The sequence below is a fragment of the Centroberyx gerrardi genome, chromosome 19 (assembly GCF_048128805.1).
Source record: "Centroberyx gerrardi isolate f3 chromosome 19, fCenGer3.hap1.cur.20231027, whole genome shotgun sequence".
In the NCBI taxonomy this organism is placed as follows: domain Eukaryota; kingdom Metazoa; phylum Chordata; class Actinopteri; order Beryciformes; family Berycidae; genus Centroberyx; species Centroberyx gerrardi.
Genome location: NC_136015.1, coordinates 21,735,452 through 21,749,848, shown reverse-complemented (window position 1 = coordinate 21,749,848; position 14,397 = coordinate 21,735,452). Strand labels below are relative to the sequence as shown.

The window sequence follows — 14,397 nt, the reverse complement described above, 5'->3', positions numbered from 1 at the left end:
AAACGTAAACGTACGAGCTGACACGACGCCACATCTGCCTCTGACGTGCCACCGTCTCCAGAGGTTCCACCATCCAGACGCCTCCAGACACAACGTCCCTCCGTAACCGCGGTGATGCAGGCAGTCACTCCGTAACTATAGAAACCAAACCGTGCGCTCGGGGTGTGTGGTAGGTGGCCGGCTGCTTGCGGTCGGTCGGCACGTCGTCTGCTGCCATCGCGCTCCTCGCTGCAGCCAAGGGGAGCGTCTCTCTGCAGCATACCGCCGGGTCTATAGGCAGCGCTCCCAGCCAAACCTAGACAAACACAATGCCAGCCAATCTCAACCTAACTCAGACAAACTCAGTCTCAATCCAAACCCATCCAAGCGCAACTGTGTGCAGCCAAGCCCACCACACTCCACCCAGCCCCAGCCCAACATCTGATATTTTATACTCTAGACATGATTTAGCTGACGCTCTTCTGCGGAGCGACTCGCAATAAGTGCAAACAGTGGAATAAATCACCCTAATTGCAAGTGGCAGGACGGCCCGGTGGTTAGAGAGAGAGAGTGTCTTGTAACCGAAAGGTCACAGGTTTGATCCTAGCAACAACCGACGTTTCTATCTACAGCCGATCTCCTGTCCGAGTGTTTTAGGAAGACGCCGAACCCCAACCTGCTCACTCAATCGAAGAGCGTCAGCTAAATTGAAGCTAAAATGTGAATTGCAAATAGAGGAAGAAGTGACAAAGGGGACAAAAATTCAATGCAATTAACTAGAAAAGGACAGAGGGGTGGTTTGTTTTATTAGGGAAAAACTAAGAGCACTAAACTTAGCCCGGCCAAGCTCAACCTGGGATGTGATTTTTAAGCTTTAATGTCAGGATTTCAGGGTTTTGGGACATACAGCAACCGTTCGTTTGTAATTTTTTTCCTGCTATTTGTGTTCCTGATAACATTCCACAGGACCAGCAAAGAGTCCTTCACACTTTGTGATTTTATTGAAGCAGTTCAGTGAGGAAAGGACCAGGACCAGGACCAGGACCAGGACCAGGACTAGTTTTTTATTCAAACAGCGAAGAAACGGATTGGAAAAAGAAATTAGAATCAGATCGTGAGTGGACAGCAGGGCCTCACATACCTGTATAGTGACAGTGCAAGACACTAGACTATACATGTCAGCCTACATGTATACACCATATTCAAACAATGAAGACAGGGAAGGTTGAGGGGGGGAAAAAAGTAAAAAAAAAAGAAGTGATGGGCTGCTGGAGCTGAGACCCGTTCTGCCGCAGGAAGAGGAGTGGAAACAGAGGAGGAACAGAGTGATGAAGAGCAGAAAAGGGGAGAAAAAGAAGATGAAACAGACGAGGAAGTGAAGGAGGGAAGAGAGCAAGAAGGGAGTGTGAGGGAGGAGAGGATAGATAGGGAGATGTGGGAAATAGCGAGCAAAGAAAAACGAGCTCAGCAAACCTTCCCAGGAATATAAAGGTTTTAAAACGTTTTTCTGATACACACACACAGCAGGAAAAACACACTACCAAGGTACACACTCGCTCCCCACTCGCCGCTTCCCATCCAAGCCACAGACTTCTAGATCAACACTCAACCAAATCTAAGCATCTACTTAGTATTTTGGTTGGCCTGTCGCGACGGCTTTTACATACTTTGCCGTCTCCGCTGTCAACAGACAGTCAAACGGCATGAATTAACAGCTTTGAGATGCTAACAGGCAGAAAGAGAGCGACTGTTAGCATGGCTAGCGCTGCTACATTTACATTTTTATTTTTTATTTTATTCATTCAGCCGATGCGCTGAGCCAGAGCGGCTTACGAGTGCTTAAAACAACCAACTTAAAGGAAAAATCCACCTGATATCACTTTAACACTGTAAAAAACAAAACACTTATTGGTGATGAACATTGCATTCCTGGGTCTATTTTGTTGTCTGGCGGTGTATTTTTCTCATTCCTGTGGATAACTAGCCAAACGTAAATGTAAAAGATATTGTTTCATAGTATTTCGAAAGAAAACAAAACTAAAACATCAGCGGTAAACGTCAGGTTTCGGTGTCAGTGCCCCAGAATCAAAGAGCGAGGGGCTTCTTTCTGGAGCCGCCATTTTGGATCGACGCTCAACAGTCGCACAGGGAGGAATCCACCGTAGAAGAGGCAGAGAGACCAATTTCTCCTCCGACAGTAGCCTCAATAGACCAGAATGCAATGCAGCTGCAAGACATTTGAGTTATTTATTTACACGCCGCACTCGCCAACATTTGACTGAAAGCAACAAGTTCAGGCACGGTCTCTGAGGAGGGAGTCGTCGAAAGGCATTCTGGGAAACGCAGGGAATCACAAACTGAAGCTGAAGCAGACGAGGCAAAAAAAAAAAGTAAATTACGCGCAAAATGACAGACTAACAGAGCATCTTAAAGTGGATTTTTTTCCCTTTTAACATGCAGGCGGTGTGGTCTGTATTGACAGAGTGGACAGACGGAGCGGGGAGGAGGTGCAGCAGGAGTGTGTGTGTGTGTGTGTGTGTGTGTGTGTGTGTGTGGAGTGTATTTTGGGAGGAAGCGGTGCATAGTGCCAATAGGAATAGGAAGAGGGAGTTCCTGCAGTGATAGACAGAGGAGACTGTTAACACATACACACTGAGCTCTATATAGACTGACACCGTTCCACACATACCTCCGCCTCACTCTGACTGACTGCTTGACTTTATAACCCCCCCCTCCTCCTCCTCTCTCTCTCTCTCTTTTTACTCTTTCACACCGACTGTCTTTCCTCCTCTTTCGCTTGCTTCTCCTTCTCCCTCTCTCTCTCTCTTTCTGCCATGCCAACTCACACTTCTCTCCTTCACTCACTTCTTCCCCTCGTCTGTGTACTTTGCCTCTCAGGTTTCCCTTACTCATGTTCCCCCTCCTCTCCCTCTCTCTCTCTCTCTCTCTCTCTCTCTCTCTCCATTACAGACTTGGCGCAGAGCCGCAAATAGGTCAAATATAACTCCCGCATTCCTCTCTGCAGTCCCTCTTCCTCTTCAAGGATTGAATGCGGCCTCTCTCTCTCTCTCTCTCCCTCTCTTTCTCTCTCTCTTTCCCCACATGAAAACTTTATTGAATGTGCTTCCTCTCTCTCTCTCTCTCTCTCTACAGAAGAAGAGTTGACATGCACCTAATTAAACTTTCCACAGCTTTGCCGACTCTGACAGCTCGAGCTCCTTTGGTGTAATTCATTATTTTTCGGAGCAATAAAGAACACAGGAAGACTTTTAATTGATCATGTAAAGAGACAGATGTGAGATTAGCAAGTGCAGTTCATTCTGATGCGATGTTTTTCCATATTTGGGGGTTGTACCACGCTGTATGCAGATACGGGTTGAATGGGGCTGTCCTCCCTGAAATTCAAATGAGCCTAAAATGTCCCCTCTGACCTCCCGTAGTCTAATAACAAGCTAATGGAAAAAAGAGCTCTCCCACCCCTCTTTCTTTTTCCCCTCTATACATTTGTTTTCCTTTTCAACAGCCACCGCTCTCTCCTCCCCCTCAACCTTCCCCTTTTTAACCCCCACTCTCTCTCTCTCTCTCTCTCTCTTTCTCTCTCTCTCTCTCCTCCTCCTCCCCCATTTCTTCCATGGCTTCATCCCCTCTTCCCTCCATTTCTGTCCTCTCCTCCCTGGCGCAAGAGCGTGTTAATCCCATTACACATGTGTGAATACCAGCTGGAGGAGAGAGAGGGAGAGAGGGAGAGAGAGAGAGAGAGAGAGAGAGAGAGAGAGAGAGAGAAGGGAACAGAGGGTGTTTGTGTCTGAGTGAGAGCAGGACTGTGTCTGCCTGATCCAAATTCCCCTAATGCAATGTAATGAAATGTACGGTAATATAATATAATGTCATGTAATGTAATGCTGGAGGTCAGGTGCTCAGCTAGTGCAATGCCTTGCTGAAATAGTAGTATGTATTGTAATGTGATTGTACATAATACATAGTATATACTGTATTTTGAATTAAGAAAAATAGTTTTAAATTGAATTAGGGGTATTTTAAAGTAGGCTGATAATAAATAGTAGTTAAACGAATGTAAAATGTTCTTAAAAAATGATAAAGTATCTGTTCCACTAGTACAAAATTCAAATATTTTGAAAGTATTTGACTACATTGAATTTCAAATTAACTTAATGAGCCAGAGAGAAACATCAGGAGAGCTTGTTTTGACTCATTTTGAATGCAACATCACTTTTAAGCCTGTTCAAGTAGCTGGGAAGACGAACCAAGCGCTCCTCAAGTGTTTCAAATATGTGAAACACAGTTTTCAATTATTTTTTGTTCTGCTTGAGTGAGAGGGCAGCCAGGGCGACGAGGAAGGAAAGGAAAACAAAACACAGAAGTGAGAGTCGCACATGGGGAGCGCTTGTTTTAGCTCGATTCTGAACACAGTATTCTCTACTTCTGACATTTTGACACACTGTTAAAGTGCCGGGGAAGTTGAAACAAGCGCACCTCGGGCTTTTCAAATGTTTCAAACGCCATTTTCCATCTTGTTTATGTGTTTCCTGGATGTTGTGTGGGGCCGGAGGCGGGTTCGGGGGTTCTTCGGGGTTCAGGGTTCGGGGTTTCGGGGCCTGGGTGGAGCTAGGGTTCGGGGTTTCGGGGCCTGGGCTCCTCTCCGGGGTTCAGCGGCGGTTGCTGGGATGCTGGGGAGGCGATGAGGACGCGAGCTAGACAGCCCCAATGTGGCTCCTGAAGAGTTCAAGCGCCAAGAAAATAAACAAGCCTTTTGATCACAAAGGGCCCATTCACTCTCTCTCTCTCTCTCTCCCTCTTTCTTCCCCTCCTCCTCCTCCTCCTCTCTCCCTCTCCCCCTCCCCCTCTACTTAGCCTTGGTACTCCTCGCTGCCTCTCCTCTCCTGACCCCTCTTTTCTAATCCTTTTCCCTCCTTCAAAAACCTCTCCGTCTCTTCCCTCTTCCCTCCAGTTTCAGCTCTCTTCTCCTTGGCTGCTCGCTCTCTGCAGTCCGTCTTGTTTTGTTTTTTTTCCCCCTCCTCATCTTGTCTGTCTTGTACGAACACTATATCCTCGGGCTTTTTGCTTCGCTGGAAGCCAGAGTGGCAGGGAGACAGACAGACTGGCAGAGAGAGAGAGACAGACAGACAGACATCATCTGACCAGCCGACGGGCAGACAGACAGACAGACAGACAGACAGAAACACAGACAAGGGCTTTATTCAGCATACATACGGTCATGGTGCGGAGCGGAGGAACACGACATGGAAAATGTCTTCATCACTCCGTCTGTAGCACAAAGCAAGAGAGGGACCAAGGCTCACTTTCCCCTCCGACCACCCAGACACATTCATTACTCTGTGTGTGTGTGTGTGTGTGTGTGTGTGTGTGTGTGTGTGTGTGGTACTGGTACAATGAAATACAGTCATGAATATAAGTCCTTCGAATTTCCCGTACTTATTTTGACTCTTACTCTTATTTTGTGTGTGTAAGAGAGAGAGTGTGTGTGTCAGTGAGAGAAAGAGGGTGTGTGTGTGTGTGTGTGTGTGTGTGTGTGTGTTTTCTTATGCATACAGATGGGCTGGTGTGAAAAGGCCTCTCCCATTACAGTTTTGTTGTCAGAGTGAGTGCTGCTCACTCTGGGTGTGGCAGCGTTACCATTTGCCCCCTCAGGCTTGTTTTCCACTTTTAAAACGCTCCAGATTTCCTCAGATAGAAAACACTTTGCTTAATAAAAAACAAATAAAAACCGTGAACACATCTCTCTGGATGGAACGTATCCCGCTGCAGGACAGAAAAAAAAAAAATGTTGAATCTCTAAACACAGGAAACCAAGAAAATTGAATTTTCTAAACGTATTTTCTCATTGTCGAGCTTGCATTTTGAAATCACACACCGGGGGTTTGAATGGGTTTCACAGGCTTTAGGGTCATGAACCATTTTCACCATATAAAGGAACGTGTTACTTTTCAGTTCAAGGATTAAAAACATAAAATAATTTTGGGAGTTTCGAGGTTATAGTGACATCCTATAATGAGCGCTTTATCATCAAATTCCCATATTGAGAGTCCCACTGATCAAAAGTTAAATCCTCGTTACTTAATCCATCAATTCCTCTATTTCTTCATCATCCAGTGATTGATCGCTCCTGTTTACTGATTGGGCTCATTAGCACCTCAGTAATGAACTGGTAGTGACTCTGGTGATCAATTAGTCCCAATCACCCCGCCAATTCACACTCACGTGTCCAGCGGCTCCCCTGCTGAGCCTTTGTCGGCGTTGCTTTCTCATGCAGCCGGCCTGCTCATCCCCCAACATGACCGCCAGGCTCAGTGTCTCAGTCTGCTGTGGACACACACACACTCTGCTGCCCTCACTCTGCTGTGGACACACACACACTCTGCTGCCCTCACTCTGCTGTGGACACACACACACTCTGCTGCCCTCACTCTGCTGTGGACACACACTCTGCTGCCCTCAGTCTGCTGTGGACACACACTCTGCTGCCCTTACTCTGCTGTGGACACACACACTCTGCTGCCCTTACTCTGCTGTGGACACACACTCTGCTGCCCTCACTCTGCTGTGGACACACACACACTCTGCTGCCCTCACTCTGCTGTGGACACACACACTCTGCTGCCCTTACTCTGCTGTGGACACACACTCTGCTGCCCTCACTCTGCTGTGGACACACACACACTCTGCTGCCCTCACTCTGCTGTGGACACACACTCTGCTGCCCTCACTCTGCTGTGGACACACACACTCTGCTGCCCTCACTCTGCTGTGGACACACACACTCTGCTGCCCTTACTCTGCTGTGGACACACACACTCTGCTGCCCTTACTCTGCTGTGGACACACACACACTCTGCTGCCCTCACTCTGCTGTGGACACACACACACTCTGCTGCCCTCACTCTGCTGTGGACACACACACTCTGCTGCCCTCCTGGTTCATCACAAAACTATTATTTCCACTATAGCCTTTCATTCTTGGCTGCTTAGTCAGGAGCAGTGTCATGGCTGTAGCCGTCCACAAAGATGTGTCACACTGAAGAGCTTGGTTCCAAAATGAGAAATCCACTCCTGATGTTTTTAGCCAACATAAAACCCACAACCATAATACAACAGTAGGCCTATCTATCTATCTATCTATCTATCTATCTATCTATCTATCTATCTATCTATCTATCTATCTATCTATCTATCTACTTATCTATAACATTTGAGGATTAAGTCATTCTTCTGTAATATTGAGTTTTTTTGTTTTGTTTTTGTTTTGTTTTTCTCAAAATGAATGTATAGTGTTTTGGAATTGGACTGTTCAGTTTTGTAGGATGTTGCTCACTGCAATGTCTACGTTCAATACTACAGAGATTAACTGATTTGACAGTTAATTGCGACATGAAAAGGTGTTGAGAAACCCAAGGTAATACGAGATATGTGGTTCGAACTATATTCCTGACAGAGTAGAGGTCGGTTTATTCTGGTTAGAGCACCTTCTTTTTTAATTTAGATAGATAGGTAGATAGATAGATAGATAGATAGATAGATAGATAGATAGATAGATAGATAGATAGATAGATAGATAGACACTAGCTGATTTGGCTGTTCAAAACTATCTGAAAGTGTTAAATGAACTCTGATATTGTGGACTTACATAGTGTTGATGTTTAACACTCTCAAAGTTAAATTAAAACGCTGACGATTTTGCTGCTTACTCACACTGAAGAGAAACCATCAGATGTGTGTCACACCTGAAGGAGGGCGAATCAGTTTCAGCTGCAGTGTGAACGCAGCCGCAGGCGGACCGGGCTAGACCGGACCGGACCAGGCCGGACCAGGCCGGACCGGGCTAGACCGGACCGGACCGGATCGGACCAGGCCGGACCGGACCGGACCGGACCGGACCAGGCCGGACCGGACTGGACTGGACGACACTGTTCACACATCAGTTTCTGAAGGAGCGAGTCTCAACATGTCTGCTGCTGGAACATGACAGTCACACACACACACACATGGACATGCATGTGTATAGGATAGGGAGAGGGAAGGTGTGTGATGGGATGGGAGAGGGAGAGTGGTGAGGGTGAAACGTAGGAGCAGGAGGAGGAGAGGAGGAGGAGGAGGAGAGGAGGAGGAGGAGGAGAGGAGTTTAAGGAGGTTAGGAGTAGGGAAGGAACCTATGGAGGTTAGGGGTAGGAGACGAACTCATGGAGGAGTAGGAGACGAACTAAGGGAGGCGAGGAGTAGGAGAGGAACTTAAAGAGGAGTAGGAGCTAATGGAGGAGAGGAGGTTAGGGAGGCGAGGAAGAGGAGAGGAGGTTAGGGAGGTGAGGAAGAGGGGAGGAACTTACGGAGGCGAGGAAGAAGAGAGGAACTTATGGAGAAGTAGGAGAGGAACCTAGGGAGGAGAGGAGTAGGAGAGGAGGTTAGGGAGGCGAGGAAGAGGAGAGGAAGTTATGGTGGAGTAGGAGAGGAATTTAAGGAGGCAAGGAGTAGGAGAGGAAATTAGGAGAGGAACTAATGGAGGAGAGGAGTAGGAGAGGAACTAAGGAAGGGGAGGAGTAAGAGAGGAAATTTTGGAGGTGAGGAAGAGGAGAGGAACTTATGGAGGCAAAGAGTAGGAAAGGAACCAAGGGAGGAGGATAGTTGGAAAGGAACTCATGGAGGCGAGGCGTAGGAGAGGAATGTAAGGGGGCAGTGAGTAGGAAAGGAACTAAGTGTGTAGGAGAGGAACTTGTGGAGGAGCAGGTTGGTGGAGGCTGCGGAGGAGAAGCGAGAGGCGAACGAGGGATGTGACAGGAGAGAGGGAGGATGGAGGAGGGAGGATGGAGGAGGGAGGAGGGAGGAGGAGGGGTTGACGGCGGCGGCGGTTGCGGTTGCCAGCGCAGCGATGTTTTCTGTTACATTGTTGACATTATTGTGCTGCGGCGGCGGCGCCTGCGTGCGTGTGTGTGTGTGTGTGTGTGTGTGTGTGTGTGTGTGTGTGTGTGTGTGTGTGTGTGTGACAGTGTGACAATCGTATGAAACACTTCACCCACTGGCTGGCCTTCACTTCCCACACGCTGCCACTCAAAGTAAATGAGGAGAGCAGAGGAGAGAGAGAGAGAGAGAGAGAGCACAAGTGACAAGAGCGAGGAGTGATTGGTAGAAAGGAAGGAAGAAAGGAAGGAAGAGAGGCTACCTACAATCCGTACTTCTTCTCTCCACTTCACTTCCTTCCATCCGCTCTTCAGCTTCCAGTAATTACTGCTCCTTTCTTTCAGCTCTCTCTCTGCTCCTGCCTCCTCAGAGCCGATGCAAACTCTGAAGGGCCCTTCATTAGAAAGGAGGAGAGGAGTATGGGAGAAAAGGAGGCGTGTGTGTGTGTATGTGTGTGTGTGTGTGTGTGTGTGTGTGTGTGTGTACTGAGACTATAATGCTAATAAGTCCCCTTGTAAGTGTATGTAAATGTCAGTGTCTCACCCAGCCACCATGCTTCCCCTATGGGAGAAAACACCTGTTGATGGCCCGCCTCGCCTTCCTTTCTTCCTTCCTTTCTTCCTTCCTTTCTTCCTTCCTTCCTTCCTTCCTTCCTCGTGATAAATCATACCGGATGGCGGCTCGCGGCTCCCCCGGCTGCCCCGCATGTCGCAGTTTACCGGTGAGCGTGGCGCCTCGCAGGCAGCACCCGCGGCGGTAACGGGTCTCCACAGCAACGCCGTGACGCGCCGAGCGGGAGCGAGCGACAACTGGGGAAGAGAGAAGAGGAGGAAGAAGAAGCAGCAGCGGCAGCGCGTCCTCGTCGAAGATCGTATATTGAGAAGATGAATCACTCAATAGTAAAATTAAAAAAAAAAAATGGTCAGGCTTCCAGTGTGGAAAAGAAGGCGTTAAAAGTTACTTGCACCTCCTCTTGCGTAATTGATCCTTTTCAGAAACATGGCTGACGTACTTTCTCTTAGTCTTAGCAGGGTAGCCTATAGATCGGTTTTCACCTCCAACTCTGTCTGTGATCACTTATTTTGTGTTTCAACGTGATATAACACAATACAGGTGTCCTATTTCCTGGTACCACAAATGTCATTACATAGTGTAGTTGGTCAAAAAACAGCAGACTAGAGTCTACTCTCAGTCATGTCTGTTATTTATTGAGCAGTATGTAATTGATCAAATATATCACCAGTTATATTATTACTAATTTTTTACTTTAACAACAAATCTTTACACTTTAACAGTGAATTTTCACACAACTCCCACTAGCCTCTTCTCAGATTCAGAACTGTACGTCACTACCACCCTGTATGGCAGCGTGACTGATGCAGATGCTAGCTTACTATTGAATGGATTCATCGTCCAAAAACATAGACGATCTTTGGCGACAAGTGGGCGTTCAGTTCCCCTCTCCCTCCCTCCCTCCGTGGGTCAGCGTGGGCGGCCCCGTGTGGCAGGAGGAGAGCGAAACACGACACCCCGACAGAGGAAGGGGGGTTGAGAACACGAACTGAGTGAGTGAGTGGAAAAAGAAAAGTCTGTGCCGGAGAGAGAGGGAGAGAAAGAAGAGAGAGTTCGGGCTGATACTTTTTTTCCTTTCAGAGCGCCGTTGTTTTGACTGTCGGCGAGGATGATGTGGAAGAGGAATCGACCATGCGACATCGTTGTAACAAACGGGTTGAAATTTTAGATGCGTTGCATTCCGTCGCTCTAGTATCAACGGCAGCACGACTCTCTCAAACTTCGACCTGCGCCATTCAGACCCGGGCGACTGGATTTTCCCCCGAGGCTCAGGGCAACTTTTCGCCTCAGCCTCACACTTAAAAACAAATACTTTTCAGCAAAAAGTTTTCGAGGAAACGTCGAGGTGTCGAGAAATACGGAACTCCATGAGAACTTAACAGAGGTTCGGCAACTTTAGAGGAAAGCCGAGCTCCTAAACGGGGGAAGCTTTCTAAGCCACTTGTGAGAACAACACCGGAGGAAGGAGTGGGGTGTCACAGCTAACGTTAACTTCGCTAGCTAACTTGGCTACCAGGCTAGCTAACTAACGTCTAAAGTTACCAGCCGACGGGGAAATTGACTGAACCAGCCCCGCCGAGTCAACAAAGATGAAAACCCCGGGGGACTCGGGTAAGTTGATGGCTACGTATTCTACATAAACTTTTCAGACGGCAGTGTTATTCTTGAAATGGAAACAACAGCAGCGCCTAAGTTAGCTCGGTAGCTAGCTGGTTAGCATGCTAACTAACTCCCCTCCGCTTCAGAGAAAGTGTGACAAATTATGGCGCTAGAGTGGATCCATCCAACTCTCTTGTTATTGTTTCAGCAAACCTAGAAAGCCCCTCCGACAAACGATCCTCTCTTCTTTCAGCTACAGTAAATCAGGAGAGTCACAAAGGCCCTTTTTACATTTACATTACATTTGATACAAATAGCTGAACCTTCAATCCAGAGCGATTTACAATGAGTAGAATAAGCCTAAATTCCTGGTTCACCCATATTATAAGGATCCGGTAGTAAGGAGTGCAGGGTCAGGACCATAATGCCCTGATAATGCAATAACATTTACATTTTAGACATTTAACCGATGCCCCTGTCCACAACGACTTAAATGCGTGCAACAGTAGAGTAAGCTTTACCACTATCTTTACGAATATCACATGCAGCAACTACTAAGGACTGCAAGGGTCACAGTCATGATACTGTCCTGGTAATACTCCTGTGAACCTAGATCTAAGGGAGAATTGCTAAGGAAAGAAGTATAATAAGAGCTAAGGAGAGAAATAGAAGGGATTTTTTTTACATCATGTTAGAGTTGAGATATGGATAAGGGGCCTTACTAACATTTCCTTATCATAGGATGGTCATAGGATGGTTTTTGAGAGCAAATACATTGAGAGGGAATGTGATTGAGTGGGGGGGGGAGGTGAAGTGGGACACTTGTTGAAAAGATGATTTTCAGTGTATGGTCAAGGATGCAGTGGTTGGTAAACCTACATTAACTCTGTTTACCTGGCTTTTTAGGCTGACATAGATATGAAAATAGGATCTTTTAAGGGGCAAAAGGCATTAATACTTTTCTGAAAGTAAATTTTGTAGATTTTTGTTGATATTGATGGTTGCTTGCCATATAGTGATAACCAAATGGAGAGCATGGTTAACCCACCTTTTTATTTACAACTACAAACTGCCTACGGTTGAGTGACTGCTGTCCTGACTGGATCCATTTGATCACTGTTAAACAAAGCTTGGGGAGTTAGTTTACCTCTCCAGGCTAGCTGGCTTGTGGGTCAGATTATTCAGTAAAAGAGGAAACCTTCCCAGTCTCTCTGTGTTTACAAAGTTCCCAATGTTCCTTGTTTTCTGTGAAGCACTTTGTCACAAACCTGTTTGACCCTTGACTTACGGAAGATTTGCATAAAAAGTTAATTGTGTTAACTTTGTAGTTAACAGCTTTTACCAAGCTGCTCTAGGAACTTCAGCAAAGCAAGACTTCAGTCTATTGACTGGAATGGAGCGTTTCTGTTGCCTCAAATCCACGCTTGGTCTGTCCAAACACAGAATTGTTGTTGTTTATTGTTTTGTTCTCAACTTTTTGGTTTTCATTCAAATGGTTATGATTTGCCATCCACAATTTGTGATTCCTCCTCCGTTGTGCCTTTAGGTGCTCTAAAACTCTGTCTAGTCTAAAGTTTTGTGTGGTAATCTTGGGCAGGCAAAGTTCCAGTACCCATAATGGGGCATTTAAGAGGGGAATGCCACACCGCAATGCAACATTGTAATCACAAATATGACTTCTAGAGCTTTGCAGTGCTTCAGGTAACTGTTTTTTATAACAATACACAAGCAAATTTGATTTGTAAAGCTTTTTCCACCGTGGGATATTTTGTCATGGGCTATTAACTCTACAGGCACATTGGTGAGTAAACAATTTGTGTCTGAGAAAAATACAATATTAAAATGTGTTTAAATGGGCAAAAATCAGATTGTTGGCAGTTTTATGGTTTGTTCTGCAGATCCTTATGGGGTGCGTGGCCCCAAAATACTACGCCCACTGTAAGTGTGCCCATTAGATTTGTACACCACGACCCATAAAACAACCTTTTTAATCCTAACCATGGAGTTTATGATCCAGATAACACCAAACAGGCACAGGGGCGAGTGAACGGTCCTGATTTACACCCAATGCTAGACTAAGAATTATTTTTCTATGGGATTTATCCATTCAAAGAAAAGTTTTTACTGTAGGACACAGTTTCATCTTTGTGCAGTGAGACCATAATCTCTAAAAATGCTGTTTTGTGAGAATCTGAATATGCACACATGGCCGTTTCATATTTAGAGCACCACTTAGTCTAACATGTCAGTGTGGCCTATTTCAGACATCTGAACATTGTATTCTCTCCTAATGACCTCCATTCTCCAGGGGATCAGATTTGCAAGGTTATGCTGCACTTCCGTTTGGTTTTTAAAAGTAGACAGCCTTGTTTTGTCCATGTGCCGCACAGCAGAGGATAGCCCCCTTTGTCTATTTATAAATGATTTTGTGCTTTAGTTTCGCTGTTAGGCCTACATTCAGCTTTGAGGTGTCTGGGGCGTTTGTCACTGTGGCTGCTGGGCTGTTTTAGACATTTAACCATCAAGATTTCAGGAGTTTGTTTTTATAGGATTGCTCGTGTGGCACACACCAACTTCCATTTGTTTCTTGTTTGGTTATTCTTCCTTTTATTCAAAATTATTTTCTAATGACATTTCTGTTTTATTAGTGTACATTTGAGAGAGTCAGGAAAAATGGGAGGGAGACGGAGGTGATGATACGCAGCAAAGCCACCAGGACGCCTTTTTTCTGCCTGTTATTTCCAACGTTTTTGATTTGCCCAGATGACATCCCAGTATTTCAAATTCCTAAAATTGTTTGTGATGTTCTGCTGATTCCAAGGAGAAATTCTCTTTTCTCTTGCCCCCCTCCACAGAGAGGTCAGAGGTCAGGTTCAGCTGCAGAACAGCATCGCTGTAGCTGGCAGGGATTCAGTGTCTTGCTCAAAGATTCTAAATCGAAAATCGATCGAAATGAGCGTTCAATTTCGACCTTCGAAATCACAAGCGAGTTCGCGATTCTCCCAGTATTTTTTTCTCTCCACCCCTGCCTACTTGCACGCGTCTGAAGAAGAAAAAACATTTCAATGGCGACACAGCGTAGCTGCTAGAGAGCGCCCGTTCTATATTTCACTATAGCGCCCAAGAGCGCCCGTCATTTTTAAATCGTTTAAAATATACCAAAAACTGAAAATCAAGTTATCAGCTTTGTTTTATATATACTTCAAGTTGACTTCAAGTGACTTTTTCCATATTTGTTTGGCGACTATTATTGTCTGATCTTATTACTGTGGGTTGCAGCGCTGGAGGTTTTGTATGTATTTTGAAAGCTTATCGTTA

The 14,397-nt window shown here is 46.0% G+C and overlaps 1 protein-coding gene across 1 annotated transcript in view; it reads left to right on the top strand.

Moving 5' to 3' along the window:
• The first annotated feature begins 10,484 nt into the window (after nucleotides 1–10,484).
• Nucleotides 10,485–14,397, top strand: part of erf (Ets2 repressor factor) — a 40,671-nt gene continuing 36,758 nt past the window's right edge. Inside the window, exon 1 of the mRNA XM_071916359.2 lies at nucleotides 10,485–11,091. Coding sequence (XP_071772460.1) covers nucleotides 11,070–11,091 — 22 coding nt within the window. The 5' untranslated portion in view covers nucleotides 10,485–11,069. The remainder of the gene's footprint in view (nucleotides 11,092–14,397) is intronic.